Source organism: Lutjanus erythropterus, chromosome 17, assembly GCF_056507025.1.
Source record: "Lutjanus erythropterus isolate fLutEry1 chromosome 17, fLutEry1.hap2, whole genome shotgun sequence".
Taxonomy (NCBI): Eukaryota; Metazoa; Chordata; class Actinopteri; order Lutjaniformes; family Lutjanidae; genus Lutjanus; species Lutjanus erythropterus.
Genome location: NC_139333.1, coordinates 6,477,503 through 6,492,885, shown reverse-complemented (window position 1 = coordinate 6,492,885; position 15,383 = coordinate 6,477,503). Strand labels below are relative to the sequence as shown.

The 15,383-nt window shown below is 39.6% G+C and overlaps 1 protein-coding gene across 1 annotated transcript in view; it reads left to right on the top strand.

The window, feature by feature from the left end:
* The window catches only part of shisa8b (shisa family member 8b), a 42,502-nt gene that overhangs the window by 6,998 nt on the left and 20,121 nt on the right, over positions 1-15,383 (top strand). Inside the window, exon 3 of the mRNA XM_084741448.1 lies at positions 12,343-12,467. Coding sequence (XP_084597574.1) covers positions 12,343-12,467 — 125 coding nt within the window. The remainder of the gene's footprint in view (positions 1-12,342; positions 12,468-15,383) is intronic.

Here is a 15,383-nt window from a genome sequence, read left to right as displayed (position 1 = left end):
AATAAGCAGTACACACCATTACTGAGCATTTCTTGCTTTGAAACTGCAGTGAGCAAGGGCAGCCTCAAAAAAACAGATTCAGTCAGGCTGGGGGTATGATGTCATAAACCTAAGGAGCCAATCCCATTAATCGAGGAGTTGTGTGGGGAGGGTGAGAACTCTCTGTATATTCATGAATCCTTGAATACTAAATGAATCCAAGGTGTAGAGCTATATGTGAGCCATTTTAACAAAGTATTATTTATTTTGCAAAAAAAAAAAAAGCAGACAGTTTAATACTTCTTGTAGATCATTTTATATTGTTTAAAATGACTGGAGCCGGACTTAATGAATGTTTGTACCTGATGCTTTTTTCAGATTAGTTATCTTTCACAACTACCAAAGTTGTCTTCTTCACAAACTAGCTTTAGTATAGGACTTAGTATAGGAATACACCTTCTCTCTTTTCTATTCTGTGCAAAAACGATATAATTGAACAGACTTACTTATCTAAGTTTTATTTCATAAACAGTGCTGCTTAGTTTTTTGTTATTTTTTAATTTTCTAGTTAAAATATATGAAAAGGTCAAGAGCAAAATGACTTCAGAACAGTGGGTTACAAATGCAGCTGTTTTTTTTTAGATAGCTCCTTTTGGTGTTAGAGATATAACCAGCGTGACAACTTAGTGATAAGATGCCCTGCTCTCCCCTATGATAAGGTTGAAAACAGTCACATAAACATGAAAACATACAACAAAACTTAATGCAACAGCTTAAAACCAAAGAAAAGGCTATAAAAGTGTTAACTGAGTAACTAATTTTCGAGTACATTTTTCCTACTTATTCTTAATTCAAAGATATTTTATAAACTTTTGAACACATTTTTTTAAAACCTTGTCTATTTAATCATACATGCTCACTGATGCACATCATGTATACTTGCACACACACACACACACACACACATACACACACACACACACACACACAGACACATCTGGATCAATGAACAATTTCACACATCTATTGTGCTATTTCTGTGAGGAGCTCCTCCTCTCTGTTGTCATTTCACTGTGACTTCCTTTGGCTTTAGGAGAGAAGGGAAAAAAAAGACACTCCAGGCAGGAAGCACATCACACTCATGTGAGCCCTAAATACCTGCCATGTGAGAAAATTCGTTTGCACTACCAAGTGCAAAAAGACAGAAGTTTTCTCAAAGTTCTCGGCTCCCCTCCGTCTCCCCTGCCTTATGATTACCTCCAGGGTCGAGCTGTCACTCTCTATCACCTCTCACCTGTCACCACTGTGTGTGTGAGCATGTCTGCATGCATGTGCGCTTGCGAGTAAAAGTGTTAAAGTGCGCACACGTATGCGCCTGTGTCACCGCTTGCCGCAAATCCTCCCAAAGTGAAAGGACATATAAGTTGACAGCTTCCTGGCTGTATCAGATGTGACAATTTTTCCCCGCCAGCTGCTTTACCTTCCTCTCCCCTCTTCTGCTTGCTCCTCCTCAGTCCTGCCGGCGTTCGCTTGGCCCACACACACTTAAATGTGGGTCAGCGCCCACTGACTCAAGGGTTTGGCTGTGTGTTGTTTCCGTGTTTGTCAGTCTGTTTATGGGGGTGTAGCTGAAATGGTTGACATCTGAAAAGCTGAAAGATTGGCAGGGTTTTATCTGTCATATCTCGAAGATGGCATTTCCATTTTTAAGGCTGTAATAAAATTCCAAGATGAACATTTTGTCTGTCATAGTCAAACTCATATCAGTCAAAAGTAGAATTCATGAGACCAGCAGACACACAGTGAGCGGGGCCCCTGTAGCTCCATTTCATCCTCCTTCCAAACTTCTAATGGGCCATCTGTCTACAGCTTCAAGCAGGCATGGAAACCAGCTAAAAACAACTCAGAAAAAAACTTGAAAACTTTCAATTTAGCACAAAACTGCATTTCTTCCATTTTCAAGGTGGCTGAATAAAGAAAAATCACTTGGCAGCCTCTTTGCCAGAGGGAAAAGCTACAAGTTAGCTTGTTAGTATGAAAACAGAACCGCTCAGATGATACCTGCATCAAACAGCTGCATAATACCCCTAGAAAACTATACAAACAGGGTACTTGAAAGCTGAAAAATCACCATGGAAACACGTTTCTTTTATTTTAAGATGGCAGAAAAAAGAAAAAACACATGCTGACCTCTGCGGTAGAAGGAAAACTAAACAAGTTAGCTTGTTAGCATGAAAACACAACAAGGCGTACAGAAGATGCTGCCTGCATCAAATAGCTGAATAACATGCTAGCAGACAATATATAGGGGACTTAAGTACTAAAAAATCACTGTAGACCCATGTTTCTTTAACTGTAAAGGTGGAAGACAAACAAACAAACAAGAAAAAAACATGCCACCTGTGCGCTACCAGAAAAACTAGTTAGCTTGTTAGCTTAAAAACACAAGTACACAAGATATTATATGAATTTAACAGCTGAAATTCTTCAGCAAATTCTGCTTCCTTCGCTGTCTCAGCAGCCATGTTCACAAGTTTGGTAGCCCCCCATTCTGCTGCATAGACAAGATGGCGAACATTGAGAGTAAGAAGTGTCCAGCGTTCCACACTCCACTTTTTGGCTGTTTTGAGTACTAGTAACGTCTAGGTACTCACACTGCCCTTCAATTTGCTAAATAATAATCCAGATACCATATACAGTAGGCTACCTGAAAACTGCTAAATCACCATAGAACTGTATTGCATAGTTTTTAACGTAGAAAAATCTGTACTAGAGGGGGAAAGTCTACAAGTTAGCTTGTTAGCATGAAAACAAAACCACATGTTATCTTATCTGCACAGCTGGATAATAACTCAGAAGACAATATAGGCTTTTGGAGAACTGATAAATCACCAGTCACATTTCTTTTGTTTTCAAGGTGGCTGAAAAAACCTTCATGCTTGAGGGTTAGGCTACATGTTAGCTTTTTTTTTAGCATTAAACCTCAAATATTCTCCTCCCTGCATCAAACAGCTGAACAATAACCCACGTAGCTACAGTATGTAGGCTACATGAAAACTGAAAAATCACCATATGTGTCACCATTAATCCTGTTTGTCATGCATATTATAATCACAGCTCTCTACATGTCAAAGAAAGACTAAGCAGTCAGATGTAAATGTACACCACAGTAGGAGTAAATGCCTCATCGTCTCCATGCCTGTTTTTAATGATAAAAAAAAGCACATGAAAGCACGTTTGACTTCATTTATTTGACGCACAAACACACTGAACAAAGCAGAAAAATTTCCATAGCAGGAGTTTTAATTTCTTCATCAATTCAGTTGCTAACTGAATCTCTTATCTCACATAACATGATAAAAGATTTAAAAAGAAATGTATATGAAATTCCAGAGACAATAGACCAGACATGTCAGAGGAATCTAAAAACAGAAGTATCAAGCCACTGCAGAAACACAAAAGTCCTCTGTGCAGGCTCGTGTGTGCGTGTGGTGTGTTTCAGATATAAGGCGTCATCTTCTCACTCTTTATCAGTAATTGTCAGTGACAGTGAAGCTGGTTTTAACTGTATCTGATAAAAAGAGGGCGCGATGAGTGACACCAGAGGGAAATAAAGAGATTGTGTTACAGAGACGTCTGACAGTCATTTTACGTTTCAGCGGATTATCTGAAAGTTTTGTCTTTATAGATAATTCTCATGAAAGACGGCGTCTAGAAACTGGGGAGTGGTTTTGACAAGAAGACAGATGGTGAGAGTCTAGTATGGGCTGATTGGCTGATGAATCCAGTGGAGGGACATCACTGATCTGTCCCCGTGTGTGTATTTATGAATGTGTTTTTCTGTGTGATGGATAGTAGAACAGAAATAAAGCAGACATTTTGGCGAGATAGGAAGTGGAGGTGGCAATTCAAAGACATATGAGTGGTTGACACGTCACCACGTCATTGGAGTGCAAAAAATACAACTTAATGTGTAGCGCCCCGCCTCCACCATGCAGCAACAAGTGTCAGACGTCAGTTTCTGGCTTCATCTCAGCGGCTTCCGTTGAGAATGACTTGTAGCCTGATGCTTTGTCTTGTTTGATTGTAAGAAACTAAACTGAAATGAGTTGGAAATGAGAAAAAAAAAAAAGTAGGACTCAAACTCCAGTTGCCCAGATAGAAGTCCTGTGTTTTACCCACATGTTCTTGTCCATTTATGCATCTCTGGCACATATACCTTCGGGGTCAAACCTGTAACCCCTAAGTCAAGAACCACAATTTGCTGGCAGCACACAACCTATATATGGTTTCTATTAATGACGTTTTATACAAAACATTAAATGTGTTGAAATGACGTGTAGACCAGATTTCACTTAACAGTGAAACATGACTTTTGAGAAATGCCTTCATATGAATCAGTATCATCTCTCTTTTAGTCTACAACTGAACAAATCATGACAATAATTAAACAAATCTGTGGTTTGTGACACATCTATGTTAAATCCACACTTTAGCCAGTCAAAAAGAGGGTGAAAAGAGGTCTCAGACATTCAGACCAATTATCAATATCATCATCACTTTTCCACTCAAAATCGAGGTTGAAATCCCAGTTGGTGGAAAGTTCATCCACATGTGCAGTTACAGGATCAATAATATGTGCATTTCCACATGAACAGAACATGAAGCTGTGCAGGAATCGTGCACTGTGCTGTACGTCCAGGCCTCGCTGTATTCAGAACATGTTATATTAATCAATAGAGTCATGCTGCAGAGAGACTGAGTGGATTTCCCTGTTTGGAGAGTTACTGTAATATTAGCTGTAACTAATTACTGACTGTGTGTTCTGATCTGAGTGGTCTGGGTGGAGTAATTGATTGTTACAGGACATTAGCAAAGTCTCATCTCACTGTGGCTGTGATGTGATGTGAGAACACGGAGGTACAGATGACCCCGCTGTTACGTAACATGTTATAGAGTCATAAGGAGTCGTGGAGGAAGTGACCCGGAGGTTAGTTATGGAATATATATATATTTCATATAGTTCATGAGATTTTCCCAACAGCTGAGATTTCTCTGTTGCAGCAAGGAATCATTTTCTAGAAAAGCTTGTGTAATAACTGCAAACCAAATTGGATTTTCAGTTAGATTTTTCTTATTTAAGAATGCGTTTTCCTTTTTTACACTGACATAATTTTCCAAAACATGTCAGCACTTTAACAGACTGAAAAGATTGTTTGATGAACTTGGAGTGAGAATTGTGCCTGAGAGTCTTAATTCAGGGTGACAAAGTGCCCTGGAAATTTAAGGCATTTACAGGAAAGTCGGCTGTGAGTGTTCAATTTTATGTGCATCTGCATGAACAATTTTATGTGAAATGTGTCTGTCACTGCAAGTTTGACAGTGTTTTGTTGAAATACTTCAGTGACTGGAACAAATATGCATGTAAGTCTCAAGTAGCCATTTGAGGAACTTGACCACATGGGTCAAATTAACAGTAATAATATGCAATATCAGGATAGACTTTCAAAATAAAGCTCACTGAGAAATATATTACATTTTATGAGTTTTTGGTGTGTGGGAAAGGAAATAGTCAAGTACCCTTTGTCGTGGTAACAATAGTCAAGAGACATTTGACGTCATATTTGGATGACTCGTGTCGTCATGGTAACAATAATAAACACGTGGTTAACATTGTGAAATGCTGCAGTTGTGTTAGGTTTAGCCACCAAAACTATTTTGTTAAAAAAATCAAAAAATCACTGCAGTATTACAAGTATAATTTATAATTTAAACTTTTCTTATTTAGATAAACTTGAATCTGAGTTTTAGAGACTCAAAAAATGTATTTCAAAAACTGGTCACAGTGAGCTGTGAACCTGATTTGTCATTATTTTAGTGTCTGAAAATTAAATGGCTTTAATTCAAAACATTAAAATTTTAACCATCATTCATTTTCACTTCAATGAATTTATTCAGTGATTTTTTTTTAAATACATATTTTTGTGGTTTCTAAAACTCTAAGATTTAAGTTTATCCAAAGAAGAAAAGTTAATTATCTCAACAAAAGATATGTGGTTAAAACTTTTTCAAAACTTAAGAACTTGAGTTGAGCTCAAAACTCTAAAATCTATTTCAGTATGTTACCTTTAATTTTTCTCAACGTTTTAATTTTTACAGTGTAGACCTACATTGATGGTAAATGAAAATTAAAATGTTAAAAAACAAATAATTGTTATTTATTCCCTCTGGAAAGCGGTTAAAGAGCCATATGCAGCTCCAGAGCCACAGGTTGCAGACGTCCAGGTTAGGGTTTCACTTGGGACACAAACCCTGGTCTCCTGTGTCCTGTGTTTGTTTGACCCACCCTTCCACTCCACCTCCTCCATACGTGGACTTTCTCGCACTTTTTCCTGCATTACCTGACGTCTATGACACATCAAAACAATACTGGAGGGGTACAGGGTCATAGTTGAAAGCACAGGGAGACTGACTGCACTGTCAGTAACTCATTTTTTTCAGGATGTGTTGTAAGTGACATCTTTGTGGCAGCTGTTTAGAGTGAAACTAACAACAATGTGGACATAAATGGCTCTAGGATGATACAAAAAAAAGCAGCAACAGAATGACAAATTGTAATGACAGAATGTGAAAGTTGATCTGGGCTGCACTTTATTAACAGACATGCACCTGTTCATTCATAATATCTCTGATTAAGACTTCATCATTGGCAGCCGCCACAAGCTATTTCCGTCAATCTGCCCCACCCTGTCAGTCTTAATCTTTTTACCAGCTGCACGGCCATCCTCACTCTTTCAAAGGCATCCGCAGAAACTCTCATGAAGCTCAGCCAACGCTCCATAAACACTACATAGCCTGGAGACAGGTGAAGTTTTTTTGTTGCAGATTAAAAGTCCAAATCAGCAAGTTGTTTGAGCGGCGAGCCAAGAGAAGAGTGCGTGGAGGCCCGAGGCGCTGCACGGCAATGAGTCAGAGACTGGAGGAGAGGAAGACAAACGATATGGTTTAAAGTCAGGGAGGGGGAGGGACAGATTTAGGGCTGAGTTTAGGCGAGGAGGGGGCAGAGAGAGGGAGAATCAGAAGACTGAAAGGAAGAAGAATTGAAAAACTGAAGAAAAAAGAAGAGAGAAAGTGATTTACATCTTACATCAGGAGGCGTTTAAAGTCTTTTTATTGTGCGATGCAAATATTTAGAAGGGGACAATTTTACGTCATAATCTAATACAGACTTTCACAACAACACACACAACACACACATATGCACAGTGTTTATAAAAGGATTCACAATAAGATGATTAAAATCTGAATTGATTTGAATGAATGAATATAATATCCTGTTACAAAATGAGGCTCCAGAAATAGAGTGTAACTCATGAATGTGTGATTTTTAGGGCCTTATTTCTTGACTTAATTTATCTTTTTTTTTTTTTACGTATCTCAGCTACTACAACACTCTTTCTGTGCAAACTTTTTCTCACTAATTTTGTACAGCTCAACAGTGAGGATCCAGGAGTGAACATCTCATTCATATTCTGGATACAGAATGAAGAGTATTTGCCATTATGTCATAATCATCCAGGGCAGACATACCGCAAGCTATGAGTTTGTGAAATGATAGTAAATGTCCCTGTGCCCGCAATCCTAAAGTGTAACAGCGTTGTTGTGTTGTGCTGACAGGCTGGCTAACTAGGTAGCTAACATCGGCTAACGTGAATCTATTTCATTCATTCATTCATTCATTAGTACCTAATAAATGTCTTTTTTGTTTCAAGATAAAACGTAACATTTATTAGGCAGATACCTTTTTATCCCTTAGGAGGGCAAAGTCATGACCCGCCCTACTCTGTCTCTGATTGGCTTACCCCATTATTCTTACCCTAACCATAACCAATCATTCTTCATGCCTAAACCCAACCAATAAAATCAATGAGTACTAGTACTTTGCCCTCCAGGGAAAAAAAGCTGATATCTGTGGCCCTGTGTGAAATTATGGCTATCGCTGTGACAGAATTTCTCATGTGGTGATTTAGGTTGGCTCATAAATACGATATTAGCACCATCACATTTTTGCAAATTACTTCATGTATGATTAGTTAAGTAATTTGGTGTAGTAATGTTGAGTGTCACGAGATCTGTGAACTCACTGCCCAGCGGGCAACTTTATGGTAAGAGAAAGTTAGCTGATGGGTGCTAGTAGTTACACAACACTGCATTTTGACCAGCATGTACCAGGGAAGCGGTTTCAATCCATTCTTGAGCTTGAAACGTTACTGGCCCTTGTGTTATTGCTTATTTAATGTTCTTTTTTTTTTTTTACTGTAAAAAAGTACATATATTGCTAACCACTCCAGTAACTGCGACAGCCCTAAATGTAATATCCATAGCTCCTAATAAATGTCTTTTTTCAAGATCAAACTGCACATTTTGTAATGGCTTGTTATTGTGACCAGTCCAAGGCACAAGTTTGCAGTAATCAGCATCAACATCTCTATATGCCCCAGCTGTCAGGTGGATGGATTATCTTGGCAGAGAGAAATGCTCACTAAAACGGATTTTAACAAGAGAGAGAAAGAAACCTTTTATGTGCACAGAAGAAGTCTTAGGTTTTTTTTTTTTTAACTTCAGCTCATGAAAAATGGAAGAAAAACCAAAAGTGCTTCATTTCTAATTTTGTTGACTATAGTTAAAGTTAGGGATTTCCTACATTTCCTTTTCCCTTAATTAACCCCTAAATAGGCTCAAAATTACACCATCCATAGTGAATTTTAGAGTGGATTACTCCTTTAGGCTCTGAACAGAGCTGGACAGAGCACGTCTGGCAGGCTACAAAATGCGAGGTGCACTGGACTGACTTTTTGTTGAAGTTGTTGTTTTGAAAAAGAGCAGTGCAGTGCTTTTTTTAAAAATTGTTGCCAGGCAACCACCGTATCAGCTGTCCTTAGCCTAATCACGATTTTGCTATGAAGTAAACTCAGATCTCTATCTTTATATTATAGCTATCTAGAAATAGTTAACTTCCTTGTCAATAGATAATTAGCTAGCTAAACATCTGCATAAAAAATTATACAGGTGTTGGACATTGGTTCTGATTGAGAGCGATCAGCTGTTACCAAATACAGCGCAGGACACACGGGAACAGAGACCCAGGAGGATGTTGAATGTGAGCTAACGTTAGCTTAACACAAACCACAAGCTCTAGATTACCAGTTCTTAGCACAAAATCTCAAGTAGAGCACTAATTTGCCTCCAGGTTGGTGTTTGCTGCTCAAATCCTGTTAACTACAGTTGGTAAAATCACACGGCTCTGGGCGTTCAGCAACAGCCACCACTAAGTTGCATCTGTAAACTTTTTCCTCGCCACCACAGAGGGCCGATCTCTAAATGCAAGGGCCAGTTCACCCCAAAATCAAAAATCCGTATTTTTTCCTCTGGAAAATGCTCTTTATCCATCTATACTGTTTTGGTGTGAAACGCAGAGTTCTGGAGGTAGTGGCCATAAAGATGTCTGCCTTCTCTCCTGTATAATGGAGCTAGATGGCACCAGCCATGTGGTGCTCAAAGCATGACATGAAACATGAAACTACATGAAACTGCTCACAACAAAGTCTGTGGATCATCTTAAATAACCGTGTCACGATTTTTGGAAAGAGAAACTGTTTTTTAATTTTCAAATGTATTTTTTGGTGCCTTGAGCACCGAGTGCCATTTAGTCCCATTTGTATTAGAGATAAGGCAGACATCTCTACAGCCGATATTTCCAAAACTCTGCAACTCACGCTGAAAAACTTGATGGCTAAACATGGAAATGATGTATTTTGGATTTCGGGATGCACTGTCCTATTAATAATGGGGAAAAAACATATGATGTTGGGTGCTTTTCGGCTCTGAGTTGAAATTTCTCAACTCAAGGTGTTCAGAGAGCTCCTGCTAAATCGCCTGGTGCTCCAGGCATCCAAAACACATAGTGCCTGGGGTGCATTAGCAGCACACAAAACACTTCCTGCTTATAGAAAACAACTGGAAAACAACACCTCTTACTGCCAAAACTGCACGCTGCCTGATCCAACAGTTTGTTGATGAGCAGAGAAGCGACCAAAGGGACTCACTTTTCTATTTGTGAGGCTGAGTGTGATCAAGCTGCCCCTGGCTGTCTCTGTCAGGTCGGTCATACTCTAGGAAGTGTGTGTTTCGTGTATCTGTACATATGTGTGCGTGTGTGTGTGTGTGTGTGTGTGTGTGTGTCTGTGTGTGTCTGTGTGTGTCTGTGTGTGTCTGTGTGTGTGTGTGTGTGATGGAAGGGACTAAACACATGTGCTTCGTTAGCGGAACAGAGGCACCAGTGTTTGAATTATTGATCAAGGGAGCGAAGACCATCAACACTGTAAATTCAGCAAACGCACAGGGAGCGGAAATGTGTTTATTCAAAGTGATGAGTATGCCTGCATGTGTGTGTGTGTGTGTGTGTGTGTGTGTGTGTGTGTGTGTGTGTGTGTGTGTGTTAGACAAAGAGAGAGGTGTCATCAGCTGTAGGAAGGAGGTTGGTGTGGTCAGGCTGATAGTAAATTCATGAAATGAATGGAAAGTTCTAGTGCTTGTGTGTGTGTGTGTGTGTGTGTGTGTGTGTGTGTGTGTGTGTGTGTGTGTGTGTGTGTTGTCATTCCTATGCATTTCTTGCATCCAAACACAACAAGCCCCAAGTCTAAACATGACCATATTGCAGGAAATCTTGCCCGTATGTTGTTCAGCAAAAAAAAAAAAAAAAAAAGGCCGCTAGTCAAATACAACTGAGTGGAATTTATCGTAGAGGACACACAGAACAAAACACACATAAACAGATAAGCCACTCTGAATGAACATTTGTCTCATTGGGCACAAACTCACAAAACGAAAGCCAGTAAATCAGGATGCTGACGGTAAAATGCAGCAGATTTTTTTCACTCAAAAAAAGAATGAAAATCCAATAATGTGGCTTAGTTTCATAGTTACAGTGAAATAAAACCTTCCCCTCAATTTAAGGTCATGTGACACAAGTAGTTTGGCTAGATAGAGAGGTGTGGTCCCTCCCCTTCCAGTCTGAGCTTTCTTTGGAAAAAATATGAACAGAGGTCGATAGCAAGAGACAAATAAGTTTTGATTCTGTCTGATCCTTTTTTTTTTTTTTTTTGATCCATCACAAATTACTTGTGATGTTTGTTCATTTAAAAGACATCCAATATCCAAGATTTTCAGGAACAAAGTTAATTTCTGTACATATTTTTGATCCACTAATGGTGAACATCGTGGTCCTTTGTACGCTCAGTGAATGTCTGTAGAGTCTCTGATCTCAGACAGCAGCACTCTTCATGATGTAAAGGCTTATGTATTTTACACTTTTTCCCAAGCTGAAGTTTGACACGTCTGTTGGAACACCCAGACTGCACAGGTTCTTTCCAACTTCCTATACATTGTTGTCTGAAGTAACGTTACATAAAAAGTAAAGGTAAAAGTAGAAAATTATACACATCCTATGACAGCTCGCATTCATTCATGCTCATATTGTAGAGAAATGCCACAGCAGCAATGGCAGCTTATTAAAATCCTGTACTTCACCGGATTTGTCTACAGCCACTGATAAAAATGGCCAATTAGTCAGTGTAAGTGTCTGAACTGGCCAATATTGTACAGCAAATGGCAACAAAGGCAAAAAAAATCATGTCAAAATGACTTTAGAAGGTCACTAGAACTGCATGTGAACGTGATTTCTGTTAAACCAAACCCAACCTCAGCCTCAACAGATGTAGAATCATGAGGAAAATGCACAAATTACACACACAGATTCACACACAGGGCATTTCCGCACACAGTGAAGACAACCTCCTCTGGGATGAGAGGAGCTACTGTCAAAGAACTGCTTGCACGTGTGTTAGCGTGTGTGCGCGCGCATGCACAGGGGTTCCAGCTGTTCAGGAAAGCCCTCACAGGGGACTATCTATGCACATCTGGATAACAGATGATGTCTCATTCGCTGACAGACTGATGTTGTTTTAGAGTCAAGCTGTGCAATTACACCAGTGTGAACAATTTACTCAACGGTTTCTTTCCTCTTTCGCTTCTTTTCTGACAATCATTTGTTTGGCATTCAAACATGCGCAAGATGTCAAAACCTGCAAGAAGCAACATAATTTTATCTGTTAGATATAATAAAAATAACATAAATCCAGTGTTTTAAATATATATAACCTTGATTCAATCTGATTTATCTTTAGAGAGCAAATAACATATTGAGCACAAGTTTACATTCTATGTGTGTGTGTGTGTGTGTGTGTGTGTGTGTGTGTGTGTGTGTGTGTGTGTGTGTGTGTGTGTGTGTGTGTTGTTCTCCAGGACACTGACGGACCTGCTGAAGCAGCAGGGAGGTGAGGTGAGCTCGGTGGAAAACGCCACGGCCAGTTCGCCCAGCGCAGGGAGAGCCAACGGCATCTCAGCCAGGATGCTGCGCAGCAGGAGTGGTGAGTACTGTGCATGCACACACACACACACACACACATACACACACACACACACACACACACACACACACACACAATATACAGGTACATTCAAGATAACACACAATATAATAGGAGTTCTACATCCTGCAGTAGGAAATCCGTATGTGCTGGTGTAAGTGAGATAAATAGACTGAAACTGTGTGTGTGTGTGTGTGTGTGTGTGTGTGTGTGTGTGTGTGTGCGTGTGTGTGTGTGTGTGTGTGTGTGTGCGTGTGTGTGTGTGTGTGTGTGTGCGTGTGTGCGTGTGTGTGTGTGTGTGTCTGAAGTCTGTCAGTCCCATGCCAAATGACTAAAACATAAAACACAACTTCAGAGGAGCTCAACAAACCGTTTCCATGCAGCAGCTTGAGTTCAGCTTGTTTTGCGAGATTCTCTTTCTCTCTGTTTGCATAATGAACAGTGGTGAATGCAGGGTTACATGTGTAATGAATTTCACTCACCCAGTTCTCATGAGAGAGGATTTCTGCATTTACAATTAAGGCCAAAATATTTACACAGGATCAACACATGAATTCTCAGTTAACCATCTCCCAACTCCCTCGATCCATTATTTAAAACCTGTTTGTCTGGTGGAGGGTCGGAGCGAGTTGCATCAATTACAGCACAACATGAGCAGTTAATAGTCTATAAGGTAACCAGATTTCTGACATGAAAACTGGGAACATTTCCAGTTCGTTTTTCAATATATCATTATTTCATGTATTTTGACCATGATTACTGTTGTACTGTAAACCTGGGTACTAACTAGAAGCTCACTTTCCAACTTAAAACATCAGACACTTTGGTCCATTTCAGGCCAATATTTAACAAGGAGAATTATTTGTTCAAAACCTGACCACTTTAGTCTATTATGTGGTGGCATTAATAATTACTGGGGCAGAAAACATCATTTCAACATTAATCAGTATTATAATTAACATAATATAAACTGGGCTTGCTGCATGATCCTGTGATCTGTCACTGTCTGACTGAACAGCCTCATGGAAGAGATCATTTACAATTCTCCATATTAAAAATAAATAAAATTTGTTAAAACAAGTTATTTGGTGTTTCCAAAGTCACTCTATTGAACTGAGACTTATTCTATATTCTGTTCTCGTTAAATGGCTGCTGCTGCAACTCCAGCAGAAGGCTCGAGCAACGCAGCATTATATTAGAAACAGTCAAATGATCTCTCGAAATTAAAACGCCAAACTCTAAAAAGAAGCTCTCACTCACTTCATATGAGATTTTGGATGGATTCTTCAGCAACTTGGCCGTCTTTCTGCAGTGAGGGGCGCATTTTGCTGCAGCCAACTGTTGGAGATAAATCCATCATATGCTGCCATCTCTGCCAGTTTTTCATCCAGAAGTGTTTTGGATAAAGTATAAATGAAGTGGTCTTGAAGCTTTGGGCTTTCAATTGGAATTTCACCTGATGTTACAAATGTTGCAGCAAAGCTCAGTCCAGCGCATGTTGCTCCTTTAAAGTGCATCAATGATTGACTTTTATTTCATCATCAATTGAGACATATTATCTCTATGATTTCTTGTATCACAAAAAGTCAAATAATCTGTACCAGAGAGTTTCAAATCTTGTCTAGGTACAACCGAACTTTTCTTTCTCCTGGTCAGTTACACCAGTGCATGGATTGTTCGATCACTTGCATGGATCTGGTGCTTGTCTGCAGCTTATCTCACATACCACTGACCCCATCAGCTTAATCTTTTTATTTGTGCACATTCATGACTGTATGCTGAAGGATCTCTGTGATTCACAATGTTTCTTTTTTTTTTTTACGGCTCTAAGCCAGCAACAGCCATGGCCAAATGCATTACATTTTTGGGTCATTCCCATTCTTGTGAACGCAATATGTCAAGAATGTCTCGAGGGAATTTCTTCAAACTTTGCACAAATCAATCAATTGGACTCAAAGATTAACTGATTAGATTTTGGTGGTTAAAGGTCAAAGGTCAAAGTCACTGTCACATCCGTCCCACTCTTGTGAATGTGATATCTCAGGAATGTCCACTTTGACTCAAGGATGGACTGATTAGATTTTGGTGGTCAAAGGTCACTATGACATCACAAAGCACATTTTTTTATAACACAAGAATTTATGTGGTAATTGAATGACAAAATGTCAAACAGAATATGAGCAGTGCTGGAGAGTAACTACTTACATCTTACTAGTTACATGTAATGAAATCTGTTAGTTACTTAGAAAAAAATATGCAATTAAATTACAGATACTAATCAAAATGTTGGTGGTGACACGGGGTTTACATCCAAATATTATTTTCGGGTTGTCTGGCGGAGATCTGCACTCTAATGAGTGCTCTTCTCTAGTTTGGGTATGGGCTGAAGGGAGAGGACAGAGTGAGAGGCTGAACAATAGAGGATCTCCATCTGTAAGTGGAACACATGCTTGTTGCACGTGCAACACTGGTGCACTCCTCTCACACATGTAAACGTTTAATTAGTATGTTAATGTAAGCAGGCTGCACCCCTACAGGCAGCATGCGCCATTTTCCATACATTGTCTATACATCCAGATACAGCAGCACGCATTTAACAGATTTTGACCAGGTACACACCACTCTTTAGTGCCACATTGTTGAGTGTCATCATATGTTTTCATGTTTGGACTGTTGCTCAGTTTGGTTGTGACTGTGCATGTGTGTCCCCATGTTCCCCATGTGGTTCGATTAGTATGCACATTTGTGTGCCTGGATGTGAACATGTGAGTGCGCATGGGTGTGTGCGTGAGAGAGGAAGGGAGAGGGGTGCAGCGTTTGATATGAGAGGCCCCCTGCAGCGTCTATCTCTCATCTCTTGTGATGTAGAATTTCACACACTGCTAATGACACGATATGACACAGTGTATGCGGTGG